The sequence below is a fragment of the Condylura cristata genome, unplaced genomic scaffold, assembly GCF_000260355.1.
Source record: "Condylura cristata isolate star-nosed mole 26May11 unplaced genomic scaffold, ConCri1.0 scaffold00015, whole genome shotgun sequence".
Classification (NCBI taxonomy): Eukaryota; Metazoa; Chordata; class Mammalia; order Eulipotyphla; family Talpidae; genus Condylura; species Condylura cristata.
In genome coordinates this window covers 4,103,420-4,116,528 of record NW_004567116.1, presented here as the reverse complement: position 1 = coordinate 4,116,528, position 13,109 = coordinate 4,103,420, and the positions used below count along the sequence as shown (strand labels likewise).

Below are 13,109 nucleotides of genomic sequence, written 5' to 3'. Positions count from 1 at the left end.
GAGGCCGACGGAGCCCACGCCGGGGCCTGGAAGGAGGGTGCGCGGCTGGCCACGCCCACCGCCGGGCTCACGGCTGCGCTCCTCCCAGGTGTACGAGACCCCCTTCTACGTGGCCGTGGACCACGACAAGAAAAAGGTGGTGATCAGCATCCGGGGAACCCTGTCTCCCAAGGTACGCTGCCTGCGACGCCCACCCCCCGCCCCCAAGGCCGGCCGCCTCCCTCTTCCCGCCCCTCACCTGTCGCCTCCATCACAAGGACGCCCTGACCGACCTGACCGGCGACGCGGAGCGCCTCCCCGTGGAGGGACACCACGGCACGTGGCTGGGACACAAGGTACCCGCCCGCCCCCCCTGTCCCCGCCCCCCCCCTTGCTGCTGGGGCAGGTGTAGGCTCGCTGGGCTCCCAGGGAGAGATGGGCCGAGAGAGGTGTGGGTTGGGCTGGAAAGTCCACAGCAGCCCACCCTCTGGGACCCCCACAGCTCTGTGCACCCCAAACCCTGTTCCAGAAGAGTCTGCAGAGGCAGCTGGGAAAAGTTCACTCTGGTTTCTGTGAGACACAGGCCGCAAACCTCAGTTTTACCATCTGTGAAATGGAAATGTGGCCCCAGCCCCACAGCCAGGCGAGAGGACCAGCGGCCATGCGCGGGGCTGGTCACAGTGGCCTCGCTGGTCCCAGGAGGGCCCCGACACCCTCCTCTACCCGTCCCCCAGGGCATGGTCCTCTCGGCTGAGTACATCAAGAAGAAGCTGGAGCAGGAGATGGTCCTGTCTCAGGCCTTCGGGCGAGACCTGGTGAGGCGTTTTCCGGGACACCCTGCCTGGCCGCCCCTGCCGTCCCCCCCCCCCAGGGCTACAGATTGGGGACGGCGCGGTCCGTGGGGGAGCCCCCACAGGCCGCCCCCCGCTCGCTCTGGCCCCTTCCTCTTTGGCACCAGCTGCTCTCGGGCCAACCCCTGCTTGGCCACACCGGCTACGAGCAGGCACAAGCATGCTGGGGGCTTCCAAAATGTAGAGCAGAGACACAGACGAAAACTGCAGAGCAGACAGAGGGGTGCTGCTTGTGGGGGTGAGCCGGGCCCGGCCCGCTAGCCTCGCCCTGTGCAGCGGCTCCGGGTGCTGCCGCGGTCCTCCCGAGGCCCCCACAGTGCCCCGTGGCCAGTGGCCACGACGGCAACACTGCCGCGCTGGCCGTGGGCACGGAGTGTGGCGGCCTCACGTCCAGGTCTGTCCGCAGGAGGGCGTGGCCTCCTCGGGAAACCGGGAGGGGCTGCTCCCAGGAAGTCACCCCCGTGCCAGATGTTGCGGGGTGGGTGGGCGGTTGCTGGTGTTGTCTCCCGAGAAGTGGGCTCTGGAGATGGCGCCCGGCGCCCCCTCTGGCCCAGCCACTGCAGCGCAGGCAGGGGCGGGGACTCCGGGAAGACCCCGGCCAGCCCCGCTGGGGTCCCCCAGCCCGGTTGACAGCAGTGGGCGGGGCTCTCAGGCTCGTCTGGTCCCCAGGGCCGAGGCACCAAGCACTACGGCCTGATCGTGGTGGGCCACTCGCTGGGCGCGGGCACGGCCGCCATCCTCTCCTTCCTCCTGCGCCCACAGTACCCGACCCTCAAGTGCTTTGCCTACTCCCCGCCGGGGGGCCTGCTGAGGTGAGCAGCCTGGGCCCTCCGCGTGGGCTGGGGTCGGGGGCCCGGGGCTGGGGGTCAGGCTGACCGGGCAGCCTGACCTGCAGTGGCAGGCGGGGAGTGTGCCTGGCGGTGCTGGCGCTCCTGGGAACCGGATCCGCTCCGCAGTCTTACTGGAAGGCGGGGCCGGGGCAGGGGCCCAGCTGACTCCCGTGGGCTCCCTGGGGAGCCTCAAATCAAGACCCCCCTCCGCGCCGTGCTGGAGCTGAGGCCCCGCTGCCCCTCAGCCCCTGCTTCCTTTGCAGCGAGGACGCCATGGAGTACTCCAAGGAGTTCGTGACGGCCGTGGTTCTGGGCAAAGACCTGGTTCCCAGGTGTGCTTCCTCTCGCCTCCGGTCCTGCCTGGGCCGTTCCTCTCTCCTGGGCCTCACCCTGCACCATGTCCCCCTTCCTCGGATCCCCTCTCCCCACCGACCCCAAGCCCCTCGCTGCTACCCTAGGACAAGGACAGGAAGACCGGGGGGGGGGAGCACCCACCCTGCTGACCCACCTCCCGCCCTTCCCTGCTGGACACCAGGCTCGCGTCACCCCTGGGCCCTCGGGCAGCTGTGCTCTGGGGCCGGTGTGCGCCTGCCCTCTGCGCACACCTCCGGGCCCCAGGCGATGCCCCTCTGTTCCATCCCCAGGATCGGCCTCTCCCAGCTGGAAGGCTTCCGCAGACAGCTCCTGGATGTTCTGCAGCGAAGCACCAAGCCCAAAGTAAGCCCCCAGCCCTCCCCTGATGCCTGGGTGCAGTGCCGGGGGGCCACAGCCGTGTGAGGCGGGCTGGGCTGTGAGGGTCCACGGGGCCCCCGGCCCTCACACCTTCAGCATCTACCCCACCCCTGTGCAGGCGGGGAACCGGGGCCCAGAGTGAGTAAGGGACTCACTTCTCTCGTGTAAGTTGTAGCTGAGTGTTGGGGCCAGGCCTCCTGAGTCCGCTCAGCCGCACAGGTACCTACAGGTGGGGCCGGCCCCAGGCTGCGGCTCTCTGCAGGAGGCCCCGGGGGCACTTCGTTCTGATTTTCCACTGCGGCTGAGACACAGGACAGGCCGGGTTTGGGGAGGACAAGAGGCTTCTTCCTGTGGCCAGATGGCCTCCAGCATGCGGGGCCGGGGGGTGCTGAGACCAGGCCTCCGGTGTCCCCCCACACCAACCCTCAGCCCATTCACCACCCCGCCCAGCTTGCACCATCCCTAGCTTTGGTGCCCGTGACCAAGGCAGGCAGGGCCCTGAGCCTGGTGCCCTCAAAGACAGAGGGCCCGGGGGGCAGAAACCAGCCCTGCACTTGCCAGCCCGGTGGCTGGTGCCCACCTAGACACCAGCCCTCCCTGGCCTGCAGAAGGACCTAGAACGAGCCCCTCCCCCTCTCCGGGCCTCTTTCCCCATCTGTGGTCTTCCGGCCCCTTGCCAGCCCACCCGTTCACCAAGTCCATGTCCTCTGTCTTGGCATCTTTGGGGCCACCTCGCCCCTGCCTCAGATGTACACCGCCCTTGCCGCTGGCCCATGGCCGGCCCGGCTCCCACCCCTCACCTCTGAGCTCGCTTCTGCCTCCAACCAGCCCCGCTCAGCTCTGCCCCCCTCTCCCCTGCCCCGCATAGTGGCGGATCATCGTGGGGGCCACCAAGTGCATCCCCAAGTCGGAGTTGCCTGAGGAGGTGGAGGTGACCACCCTGGCCAGCACGCGGCTCTGGACACACCCCAGCGACCTGACCATCGCCCTGTCGGCCAGCACCCCACTCTACCCGCCCGGCCGCATCATCCACGTGGTCCACAACCACCCAGCTGAGCAGTGCTGGTGGGTGCTGCGGGTGCCCCTGGGCCCCATCAGCCGGGAGGTGGCAGAGGCCAAGGGGGGAGGCAGGCCGGCCTTCGCTCAGTCACCCCTCGGGGCTGCAGACAGACGCTGCTCTCTCCAGCCTCAGCCCGGGAGTGGGAGGAAAGGCCGCTGGCTCCTCTCCTGACGGTCCTGCCTTTGTTCCCAGTCTCAGCCCTTCCCTGGTGCAGGGAAGCTCTCCCACAGGGCAGCTCCACCCCCCACACACACACACACACCCCTACCCCCCCCCCCCCCCCCCGTGTTCCTTCAAACAGCGAATGCCCTGGAGGGCCAGCTCATGCCTCCGTGGCACTTGGCACCAGGGTGGGGGGTAGTGGGCAGAGAAGGGGAGCGGGCAAGTCGACAGGCTTCCCCTGTGCTCATTTGGGGACCTGGGCCTGGACCCTCCTTCCAGCGTGGCTGCCTGCCCTGACCAGAGGCTGGTGAGCAGCTCCCTGCAGGCACGGCCAGGGTGGCCCAGCCAGTGAGGGGCTGCGTAGGGCCGTGGCTGAGGCTGGGCTCAACCTCCCCCGGCTGGGACGGCAGCTGAGGGCCAGGCAGGGCCAGGACCAGGAGCACAGTGCCTGGGCTGGCCAGCAGGGCCTCCACACTGACCTCGCTTGCTAATAAGCAAGGGCAAAGAACAGGGCTGGGGACCAGGCCAGCCCCCCTCAGCTTCCCTCCGGCGTGGCATCCCTGCAGCTGCTGTGAGCAGGAGGAGCCCACGTACTTCGCCATCTGGGGTGACAACAAGGCCTTCAACGAGGTGATCATCTCGCCGGCCATGCTGCACGAACACCTCCCCTACGTGGTCATGGAGGGGCTCAACAAGGTGAGCCCCCGAGCCCCGGGGTGGCTCACACCCTGATCTCCGGCCCCCAGGTCACAGATGAGTCCTCGCTGGGCCTCTCTGGCCGGGGCCCCTCAGTCCTGCGCCCCTCAGTCCTGCTCTATCCACATTTCCATGTGGCCCAGAGGTGGGGTGTTTAAGACACCCCTGGGGACATGTCCCCGAGGCAGGGTGAGCTCAGAGGTCCCACAGGCCTCCCACCACCACGGAAGGCTGACCACAGGGAGGGAGAACCCCAGCCCTCTCAGTGGTGGGGTGAGGTGTGGTCAGTCACAGGGCTAGACCCAGATTTCTAGCAGGAGAGGCCCGCTGGAGAGGGAGCAGGAGAGGCCCGCTGACCCCAAGGCTGCGTGGGCCTGAGTGGCCTGGCCTGCCTCCTCGCCCCCCACATTGTCGTCACCCCTCCGCCACCACCAGCCCCCCACCCTGTCCCCAGGTGCTGGAGAACTACAACAAGGGGAAGACCGCCCTGCTGTCTGCCGCGAAGATCATGGTGAGCCCCACCGAGGTGGACCTGACCCCTGAGCTCACCTGCCAGCAGCAGCCCCTGCCCACGGGGCCCCCGGTGCCCGCTGGCATTGCCCTGGAGCTTCCCGCCCCCGACCACCGAAACAGCAGCGTCAGGTGAGCCCCGGCCCCCCACAGAGGGCGAACGCAGGGGCCGTGATGTGGGCTCAGCGAGGTGCTCACGCGCGCGCGTGTGTGCTGGGCACGCTTGGGCACGCTACCTACCCGGGCTCTGCGCCAGGGAGGGGTGACCTCGCCCATGGCCCGGATCTCTCCTGCTGCGCCTCCTCGGCCCCCACCCTGCCCTTACCCACACCGGCCGGCGGGCGGACCCAAACTCCATGCTTAGTTTCACCCTCACCTGCTGGGACCCCAAGGGGTGGTCCAGGCACCTGCAGTCCCACAGACCTGTTTCTGTGGCTGCGCACGCAGAGGACACGCGCACAGGCAGCCGTGGGTGTGCCCGCGTGGGGGCACCGTGCCCAGACGCCCCCCCAGACACACGCCACGCACACAGAGGAGCGGGTACCTGTGGCCGCGTGTCCGTCTTCACAGCCTGTCGCCGGGGCGAGGGTGTCAGCCTTTTGGGCAGCTCTGCCAAGAAGGGGTGGTCCTGCTCCCCTGCGCCCTCTCCTGCCCAGACCCCAGCCCAGGGCACGTGCTGCTTCACACCGCAGCTGTCCCGCTGTCCATGTATGTCGTGGCTCCTGCGTGGCCAGAGGAGGTGGAGTCCCTGCTGTATCCCTCACCTGCCCCAGACCTTGGTTTGCCCTCAGCAGGCTGCTGTGCCCAGGGCAGGGCCCCACTGCCCCCACTCCCCGCCTCCCCCCGCCATGGGTCAGGCGGGAGGACCCCACTGAGAGGGGCTCTCAGTGCTGGTCCCCAAAGGGAATGCAGCCCTGGGGAGCAGCTCAGGACAGTGACCCCTCCCTCCCTCCCTCCTGGACCTCAGTCTCCCTCTAGTGAAGGACGATGGCACCCCAACAGGGCTCCCATCCCACTGGGGCTCCACCGTCAGGACCCCGACCCTGTCCCAACCAACAGTGACCTTTTGTCTTTTAGTTGGGGTTCTTGGAGCTGTTTTTTGTTTGTAAATAAGGGTTCCCGCCCCCAAACGGGTCAACCACCACTAAATCCACTTCCCCTCCCCCCCAAGTGCCCTCCAGCCTGGGCGCTGGGGGTCACTCCGCCCCTCCTGAGTCTCACACCCTCCTTGCCCTGCCCTCGCAGGAGCAAGTCCCAGTCTGAGGTGAGCCTGGAGGGCTTCTCGGAGGGGCGGCTGCTGTCCCCGGCGGCGGCGGCGGCGGCGGCGGCGGCCCGCCAGGACCCCGTGGAGCTGCTGCTGCTCACCACCCAGGAGCGGCTGGCGGCCGAGCTGCAGGCGCGGCGGGCGCCCCTGGCCACCATGGAGAGCCTGTCGGACACGGAGTCGCTGTACAGCTTCGACTCCCGCCGCTCGTCGGGCTTCCGCAGCATCCGCGGCTCGCCCAGCCTGCACCCGGTGCTGGAGCGCCAGGAGGGCCACCTCTTCTTCATCGACCCCGCCATCCCCGAGGAGAACCCGTCCCTGAGCTCGCGCACCGAGCTGCTGGCGGCCGACAGCCTGTCCAAGCACTCGCAGGACACGCAGCCCCTGGAGGCCCCCCTGGGCAGCGGGGGCGCCACCCCCGAGCGGCCGCCCAGCGCCGGCGCCCGCGGCGAGGAGGAGGAGGAAGAGGGGGGCGGGGCGGCGCCCCGCGGGGAGCTGGCGCTGCACAACGGCCGCCTGGGGGACTCGCCCAGCCCGCAGGTGCTGGAGTTCGCCGAGTTCATCGACAGCCTCTTCAACCTGGACAGCAAGAGCAGCTCCTTCCAGGACCTCTACTGCATGGTGGTGCCCGAGAGCCCCACCAGCGACTACGCCGAGGGCCCCAAGTCCCCCAGCCAGCAGGAGATCCTGCTCCGGGCCCAGTTCGAGCCCAACCTGGTGCCCAAGCCCCCGCGGCTCTTCGCTGGCTCCACCGACCCCTCCTCAGGCATCTCGCTGTCACCCTCCTTCCCGCTCAGCTCCTCGGGCGAGCTCATGGACCTGACGCCCACCGGCCTCAGCAGCCAGGAGTGCCTGGCAGTGGACAAGATCCGGACTTCCACCCCCACCGGCCACGCGGCCAGCCCGGTCAAGCAGGATGACCTGGTCATCTCGGCTCGCTAGCACCCAGGGGTGGCCGCCTGCTGGGGCCAGGCCACGGCGGGTGGCCCGTGGGCTCCTGGTGAGAGGCCCCGGGGGCCGGTTAGCCTCGGGGCACTGGTGTCGAGCTGGGGGGTCCGCATCCCTACCTCAGCTTAGGACCCCCAGAGCCCAGGGGCTGGGACCTGGGCCCAACAGGCTGGAATGACCGGGGGTGAGGGGTGGGGGCTGGCGGGGCAGGGGCGGATGCAGGGACAAGCCTGGAGCAGCGTGCCAGGCGGGGCCCTCACCTGACTGCCCCCAGGGGCATCTTGGCAGCCCTGCTCCAGGGCGGCGTGGGCGTCCTGACCCCATCACTACCCACTGGTTGCTCCCCCTGGGCCAAGGTGGAGAGCAGCCCCCTCCCCACGTTCTCACCTGTGGTCCGGGTTGGTGTCTGCCCTGGTTTTCCCCCAGATCTGGTGCCTGCTGGCCAGTCCCCTGGGTGAACCCCCAGCCACGGTGGCCCGCAGTGCTGTGTATGTTTACAGAGGCTACTGGGCTGGGCTGGGGAGTGATCTGGGCTTGCAAGCACCCCTCCATCAGGTGTTCACTGGCCCCCCTCTGAGCAGGGCAGGGGCCAGCCCCCAAGGGCCCAGGCCAGACATGGGCCCAGAAGGGTGGGCTCAGGACCCCCCTTCTCGGCTGGGCGCCCGTGACACCAGCCCCTCCCATGGGTCCTGGCCCCAGATCTGCCCCCACCCGCCCTTAACCTCCCGGCTTGCCGTCTGCTCCCCGGGGTCCTGGCCTCTCAGAGCGGAGGGCGCAGGTGTGGCCACCCGACTGCAGGATCAGTCCCTGGGAGGAAGGAGGGCCCCCAAGCCCTCTCCCTTTGAGGTGCCTACCCCGCCCCTCTCTCTCATCTCTCCCTCCGCCTAGGCAGTCAGGCCCTGGGACCTGAACCCAAACACACCTTGGGCCCTCACCCTCTGCTGGCCTCCCCCGGGCAGGCACTGTCCTGGTGGCGGAAGTGGTGTCCAAGAGTGGGGTATGGTGGGACCTGGCTGGAAACCCCTGCCCAGTGCCGGCGGGGGTCAGGGGCTCTGGGGCTGCCCCATGTCCGCCCCAGGCCTCCTAGGCTCGTTGAAGGGCCCCCGCCCTGCCGGCGGGGCGCAGGGGGAGGTAGTGCATGCTAGCGTGGGGTGTGTGTGTGTCATGAGTGTGTGCCCATGCGAGGAAGGGGCTGCTGGGCACCCCCCCCGCCCTGCTTGCCTGCCACCCTCCCAGCTTGCCAAGAAAACTGCCCGTAACCATGACGACGCCTGGGCAGGGGCCACGGGCCCGGTTCAGTGGCCTGGTCCCCTGGAGCCCTTGTCTTGACCACTGTTCAGCTCCTTGGTTAGGACAACTGGTATGTGTCCAGGCGTGGACTGCCCCTTCTTCGTGCCTTCGTCTCCTTGGAGGCATGACCCCACCCCCACCCCGCTGCCTCCCTGGGGCAGCTGGGCGCCCTGGCCAAGGCCCCTATCTCATGGTCACTGGTGTTGTGGCCTGCCTGCCCCCTGACCCGTCAGCCGGGGCTGCCCCGGCCCTGCTCCGGGACCCCTGCCCCCACTGTCGCATGGGGTCAGAGACCTGGGAGCTGGGCTCCCTCGCTCTGACTCCTGCCCCTCAGCAGACCCGGCCCAGCCCTTGCTGAGGCCCCGCTGCTGGCCCAGCCTGGGCCCAGCACAAAGCAAGACCCAATCAGTGGCTCCTCGAATTTCAAAACAGGACAAATTGGAAATCCGTAAAGTCCCAATAGGGACCCCGCTAATAGCAGGGAGAGGCTTGGTGTCTGGCCTTTTCATTTCTCCTCCACCTGGGTGGGCCGTGGCACCCCTAAGGTGGGCGGGCGGGCGGTCCACCCAGACCCAGGACTGAGCCATCAGGGACAGACTCCCCACCCCGGAGGCCGCGAGGCTGCCGCCTGGGGCTGGGGTAGGCTCGGACTCAGCCCTGGACGCCCCACCCCCACTGGCCCTCTCCCCACCTCACTCCCGAAGGGTGGTCTGCTGCCTGTCTCTGCCCCGCTTCCCACCCACACTCGGGGGGTCTGAGCCACCCCCCTCCACCCAGCGCGGCTCAGTCGTCCCCCCTCTGTCCCCCAGACCCTCAGCACAAGCTCTCTGGCCGTGCGCTGGCCTGTCCTCCCAGGGGCCTGGGTGACCTCCATATGCAATGGGTGGGCGCAGCCGGGCCTCCCAGACACGCCTGCCCCTGTGTGCCATTCTCCCACGACTTTTTGTACTTAATGTATGAAAGATCCAAACTAATATTGCTGTAAAAAGGAGAGACAAATTAATATAGCTTATTCTATAAATATATCTGTATATAAGGTTTCTGTATATTGTATAGAGCTGTGTATAAACTGGATGTAGACGCAAGCGTGCCGGCTGCCTGCGTGACCTCTCTGCCCGGTATGTGGAGGGGGTGGGGCTGCCGAGGTTGGGGGGCCGTCCGACACTTGATGAGGCCCTGGCGCAGGACTACACTTCGCGTCTCGGTGAGGACCCAGAAGACCCCCAAAGCCCCATCTGAACAGGGGCAGCCGCTTGCTGAGCCCGGTCTGTGAGCCGTGCCACAGGCTCCTTATCCTGGCTTGAATGATGGGTTTTGTTCACCCCTTTTTCCTTCCTGTGGGGCCTGGGACTCAGAGAGTGTAAGTTCGCTGCCCCACACCACAGAGCCAGCAATCAGGATACCAGGCTAGTGCGACAGTGCGCACCCCAATTCCCATTGCTTAAGACGGAGAGCAGGGGGAGGACCCCGACACCCCCTCTTCGTGGGGAAGCATTGAATGCAGGGGTCGTTGGAGGGCCTTGCTGAGGGCTTCCGGCCCAGGCAGTGAGGCTTGGGGGCGTTTGCAGGCCCCGGGCAGCCGGCCTCCAGCCAGGCCCACGCGCTGGCATGCCGGCTCCACACAGCAGGGGGCGCTCTTCCTCTAGCCCACGCTGGGAGACCTGCAGGGTGGGTCTGGGGCGCTAATCCAGCCAACTTTGACCTAGCGTTGACCTTCCTCTTGGTCGCATGGCCACCCTGTAGCGCAGTCACCCTACTTGGTGCAGGTTGAGGTGACAGGAAGGTGTCTGTTTTCACCTGTGGCCTCTGAACAGAAGGGGAAACTGAGGCTAGATTAGGGCAAGGAGCTCACTAAGGTCGCTGGAGGTGGGGACAGATCTAGGAGCAGGACCCATATCCCTGAACCTAATGGTCTGCAGAGCATCTTTGCACACCACCTTCCCGCTCTGGGCTTACAAGGCAGCTCATCCAGTCAGTGTGGCAGAAGCAGGAGAAACTGAGGGCCAGAGAGGCTCTGGGACGTGCCCAAGGCCACTCGGCTGAGTGCAGAATGCAAAGGTTCTCTAAGGAGGGCAAGGCTGGCGGGCAAGGCTTGCCCATCCAGCACCCAGGGCCACCCCTCCTGTCTCACGGGAGTCAGACCCCTTTAGGGTCCCAGAAGGGGCCCCTTCCCCCATACAGGGCACCGCACCCCTGTCTCCTCTGGGCCTCCCGCTCTTCCTGCAGTGGGCAGATGCCAATGCTGTGTGGACCCAGGGAGGCCAGGAGCCCTGTCCTAGGGAGGCCAGCCGCCTGGGCAGTGGGCAGAGCCCCACCCTCACTGGGCTGGCCCCAGGCTGCTGGAGTCCCCTCAGGCCCCGCCTCCCTCTCCCTGGAGCTGCCTTGGGTCCTGCCGCCTCCTCCCAACCCTATGGGTGCTCCCGGCTGGAGCTGGGAACTGACCGGGGTCAGAAGGCACCACTGGTCCATCTCTTTCTCAGCGGCTACTTCACAGCGGAGCAGGAGTGACGGACTAATATGGAACTGAAGGCGCTGACCAGCCCACACTGACCAGTGGGGAGGCCAGAGCGGGTCCTCAAGGCTGGGTCACGCAAGACGCCCTGGGGCTCCTTTAGCAGTCCCACCCTCCAGGCAGGCTGGGCCCCAACTTTGTTAGTGACTTGGGGTGGCAATCTCAACCCTTGGCTGACCCCTAGACTCTGGGATGCTTTAGTGCCCCTCTGCCTGGACCTAGAGAGGAAAGTTCCTGGGAACACTGGAGCCTGGCTGAGTCAGATGGCAGGGACGGAACCCCCTCAGCCAGCGGCCACAAGGTTAACGGGAGCCTGTACCCCCTCCCCGACCCTCCCCCCTCCACACACCCTCACGGCCAACTTCGAGACTACCCCAGAGACTTCAACCTGAGTAGTCGTGGTTGGGGACAAAATCCGCATCTCCCTGACCCCTCCCTCCTCACCCCAACCCCCACCCCTGATGACCAAGACAAGGGCTAGGCTCACCTTGTCCAGATGGTCCTCAAATGATGAACAAACATTTAGCCCCCATGTGGGCTTTGGTGGGAGGACCTGCAAGGAGTGGGTGTGTGAGTGTGGGGGACTTATGTAGAAGTAGGTTTTCCAGCTGGTCCCAGAAACTCCTAAAATAAATTCATCTGAAAAAAAAAAATCATGCTGGTAGGTAGGTAGGATGTGTCCACTTTGTCTCAGGCAGGCCTGACCCCATGGGGGCGGGGGCAGGGGCAGAGCAGAGAATAACAATTGTCTTAAGGGCGGCTGCAAAGGGAGAAAAACCTCTGGGGTATCAGCTGGAAAAGAATAGGCATCTCAGTGTGGCCCTCTCCCCCCTCTCTGCTGCCCTGGGGGGGGCCGGTCAGCACACACAGCTGGGGCCTCCAGCAAAATCCCGTCTATATATCTAAGAGCAACACGCAGCTATCCGCCCCCAGAGGCACAAAACCTCATTGTGAAGCCCCGAGGGCCTGGGCGGCCCCTCCCCCGGCCCAGAACTGTCGTGGCATTGACCCTCCTCAGCGGCCACCACTTGTCCTGCTGACTGGGCCACATCTGGGCTCAGGCCCTGGCCACCCCTCCCCCCTGGCTGGCCGGCAGCAGCTTGGCAAGCTGTCCCTGCTAGCCCAAGGGCTGACCCAGCTGGCTGGCCGCACTCCTCTAGGGGGCCACCAGCTGGCAGAGACCACTAGGATGGGCTGGCGTCTGGGTCTGCCGGCTGCCCGCCGCAGGTTACCCTCTCAGGGATGGGGAGGGGCAGGTATCCCCGGCTCTGATTTGCTGATTGTGAGTCTCCCAAGAGGCTCTGAGTTAAACCGCTGTAGTGAGATGATTCTCTGGATTCCAGAATTATCTGCTTCCTAGTTTTCAGAGTCTAGTTTCTGCTGTTTGAAGACACCGCTGTCCATTCCCTCGATGCATACTTAGGTGACCCTACTGTGTGCCAGGTGGTGACAGCATTGTCCAAGCCGGGGTAGCTTCATACCCACACAGGGCTTCCCCTCTAGAGTGAGGGGAAGGATAACACACACCCACACGCACACACACATATATAAAGTACAACATATATATAACAAAAAGTAAACATATATATAATAAAACAATTATATAATATATAATTTTATTATATATAGTATAATTTTATTATATGTAATTTTATTGTTCTATAATTTTATTATTTTTTTTTAACCTGGTGAGAGGAAAGGCCTGCGTAGGAGGAATTGTTGAATTTGGTCGGATGGTCAGAGAGGTGACATGAAAGCTGAGACCTGGGGACAAGCATTAGAGATGGATGGAACGGCGTGGAGCAGGGCCCGGTGCGGGAGTGGGCCTGCTGGAGTGAAGGCGAGGAGGTCACGGTGAGCGGCACTTGGAGAGCAACACCAAGAAGGCGAGAGACCGGACCGGTGGTCCAGGCAGGGGCGGCGCCCACGAGGCCTGGAATCCAGAGCCAAAAGTTGAAATGCTGGTTTAGTGCAAAAGGAAACCATTGGTCTTAGCAACGGAATGACGTGATCTGGTTGCCGTTTTTAAAAAGTGGTTTCGGAGGATGGTACAGTTCAGGGAGCGCCTAGCCAGGCGGGCTTAGCCCGGAGTGGCGCGTGATCGGGGTTCATTAAGGCAGGCTGTTACGGTCACTGCTGCGGCCCCGGGTAGCCGCAGTAGCCAGAGTAAGTGGGCGACGTCTGAGGACTGGGTCTGAAATCCAAATTCAGAATCTGAACCCCCTCTGCCCTGCCCAAGGGGAGGGCAAGGACTTTGGGGACTGGGAGCCCCAGG

The 13,109-nt window shown here is 65.5% G+C and overlaps 1 protein-coding gene across 1 annotated transcript in view; it reads left to right on the top strand.

Annotated features, from left to right (window-relative positions):
• DAGLA (diacylglycerol lipase, alpha) overlaps positions 1-7,222 on the top strand; it is a 51,216-nt gene extending 43,994 nt beyond the window's left edge. Inside the window, exons 11-20 of the mRNA XM_004683385.2 lie at positions 89-172; positions 258-335; positions 714-794; positions 1,500-1,642; positions 1,924-1,992; positions 2,305-2,377; positions 3,261-3,457; positions 4,181-4,310; positions 4,765-4,952; positions 6,066-7,222. Of these exons, the coding sequence (XP_004683442.1) occupies positions 89-172; positions 258-335; positions 714-794; positions 1,500-1,642; positions 1,924-1,992; positions 2,305-2,377; positions 3,261-3,457; positions 4,181-4,310; positions 4,765-4,952; positions 6,066-7,026 (2,004 nt within the window). The 3' untranslated portion in view covers positions 7,027-7,222. The remainder of the gene's footprint in view (positions 1-88; positions 173-257; positions 336-713; positions 795-1,499; positions 1,643-1,923; positions 1,993-2,304; positions 2,378-3,260; positions 3,458-4,180; positions 4,311-4,764; positions 4,953-6,065) is intronic.
• The last annotated feature ends 5,887 nt before the right edge of the window (positions 7,223-13,109 follow it).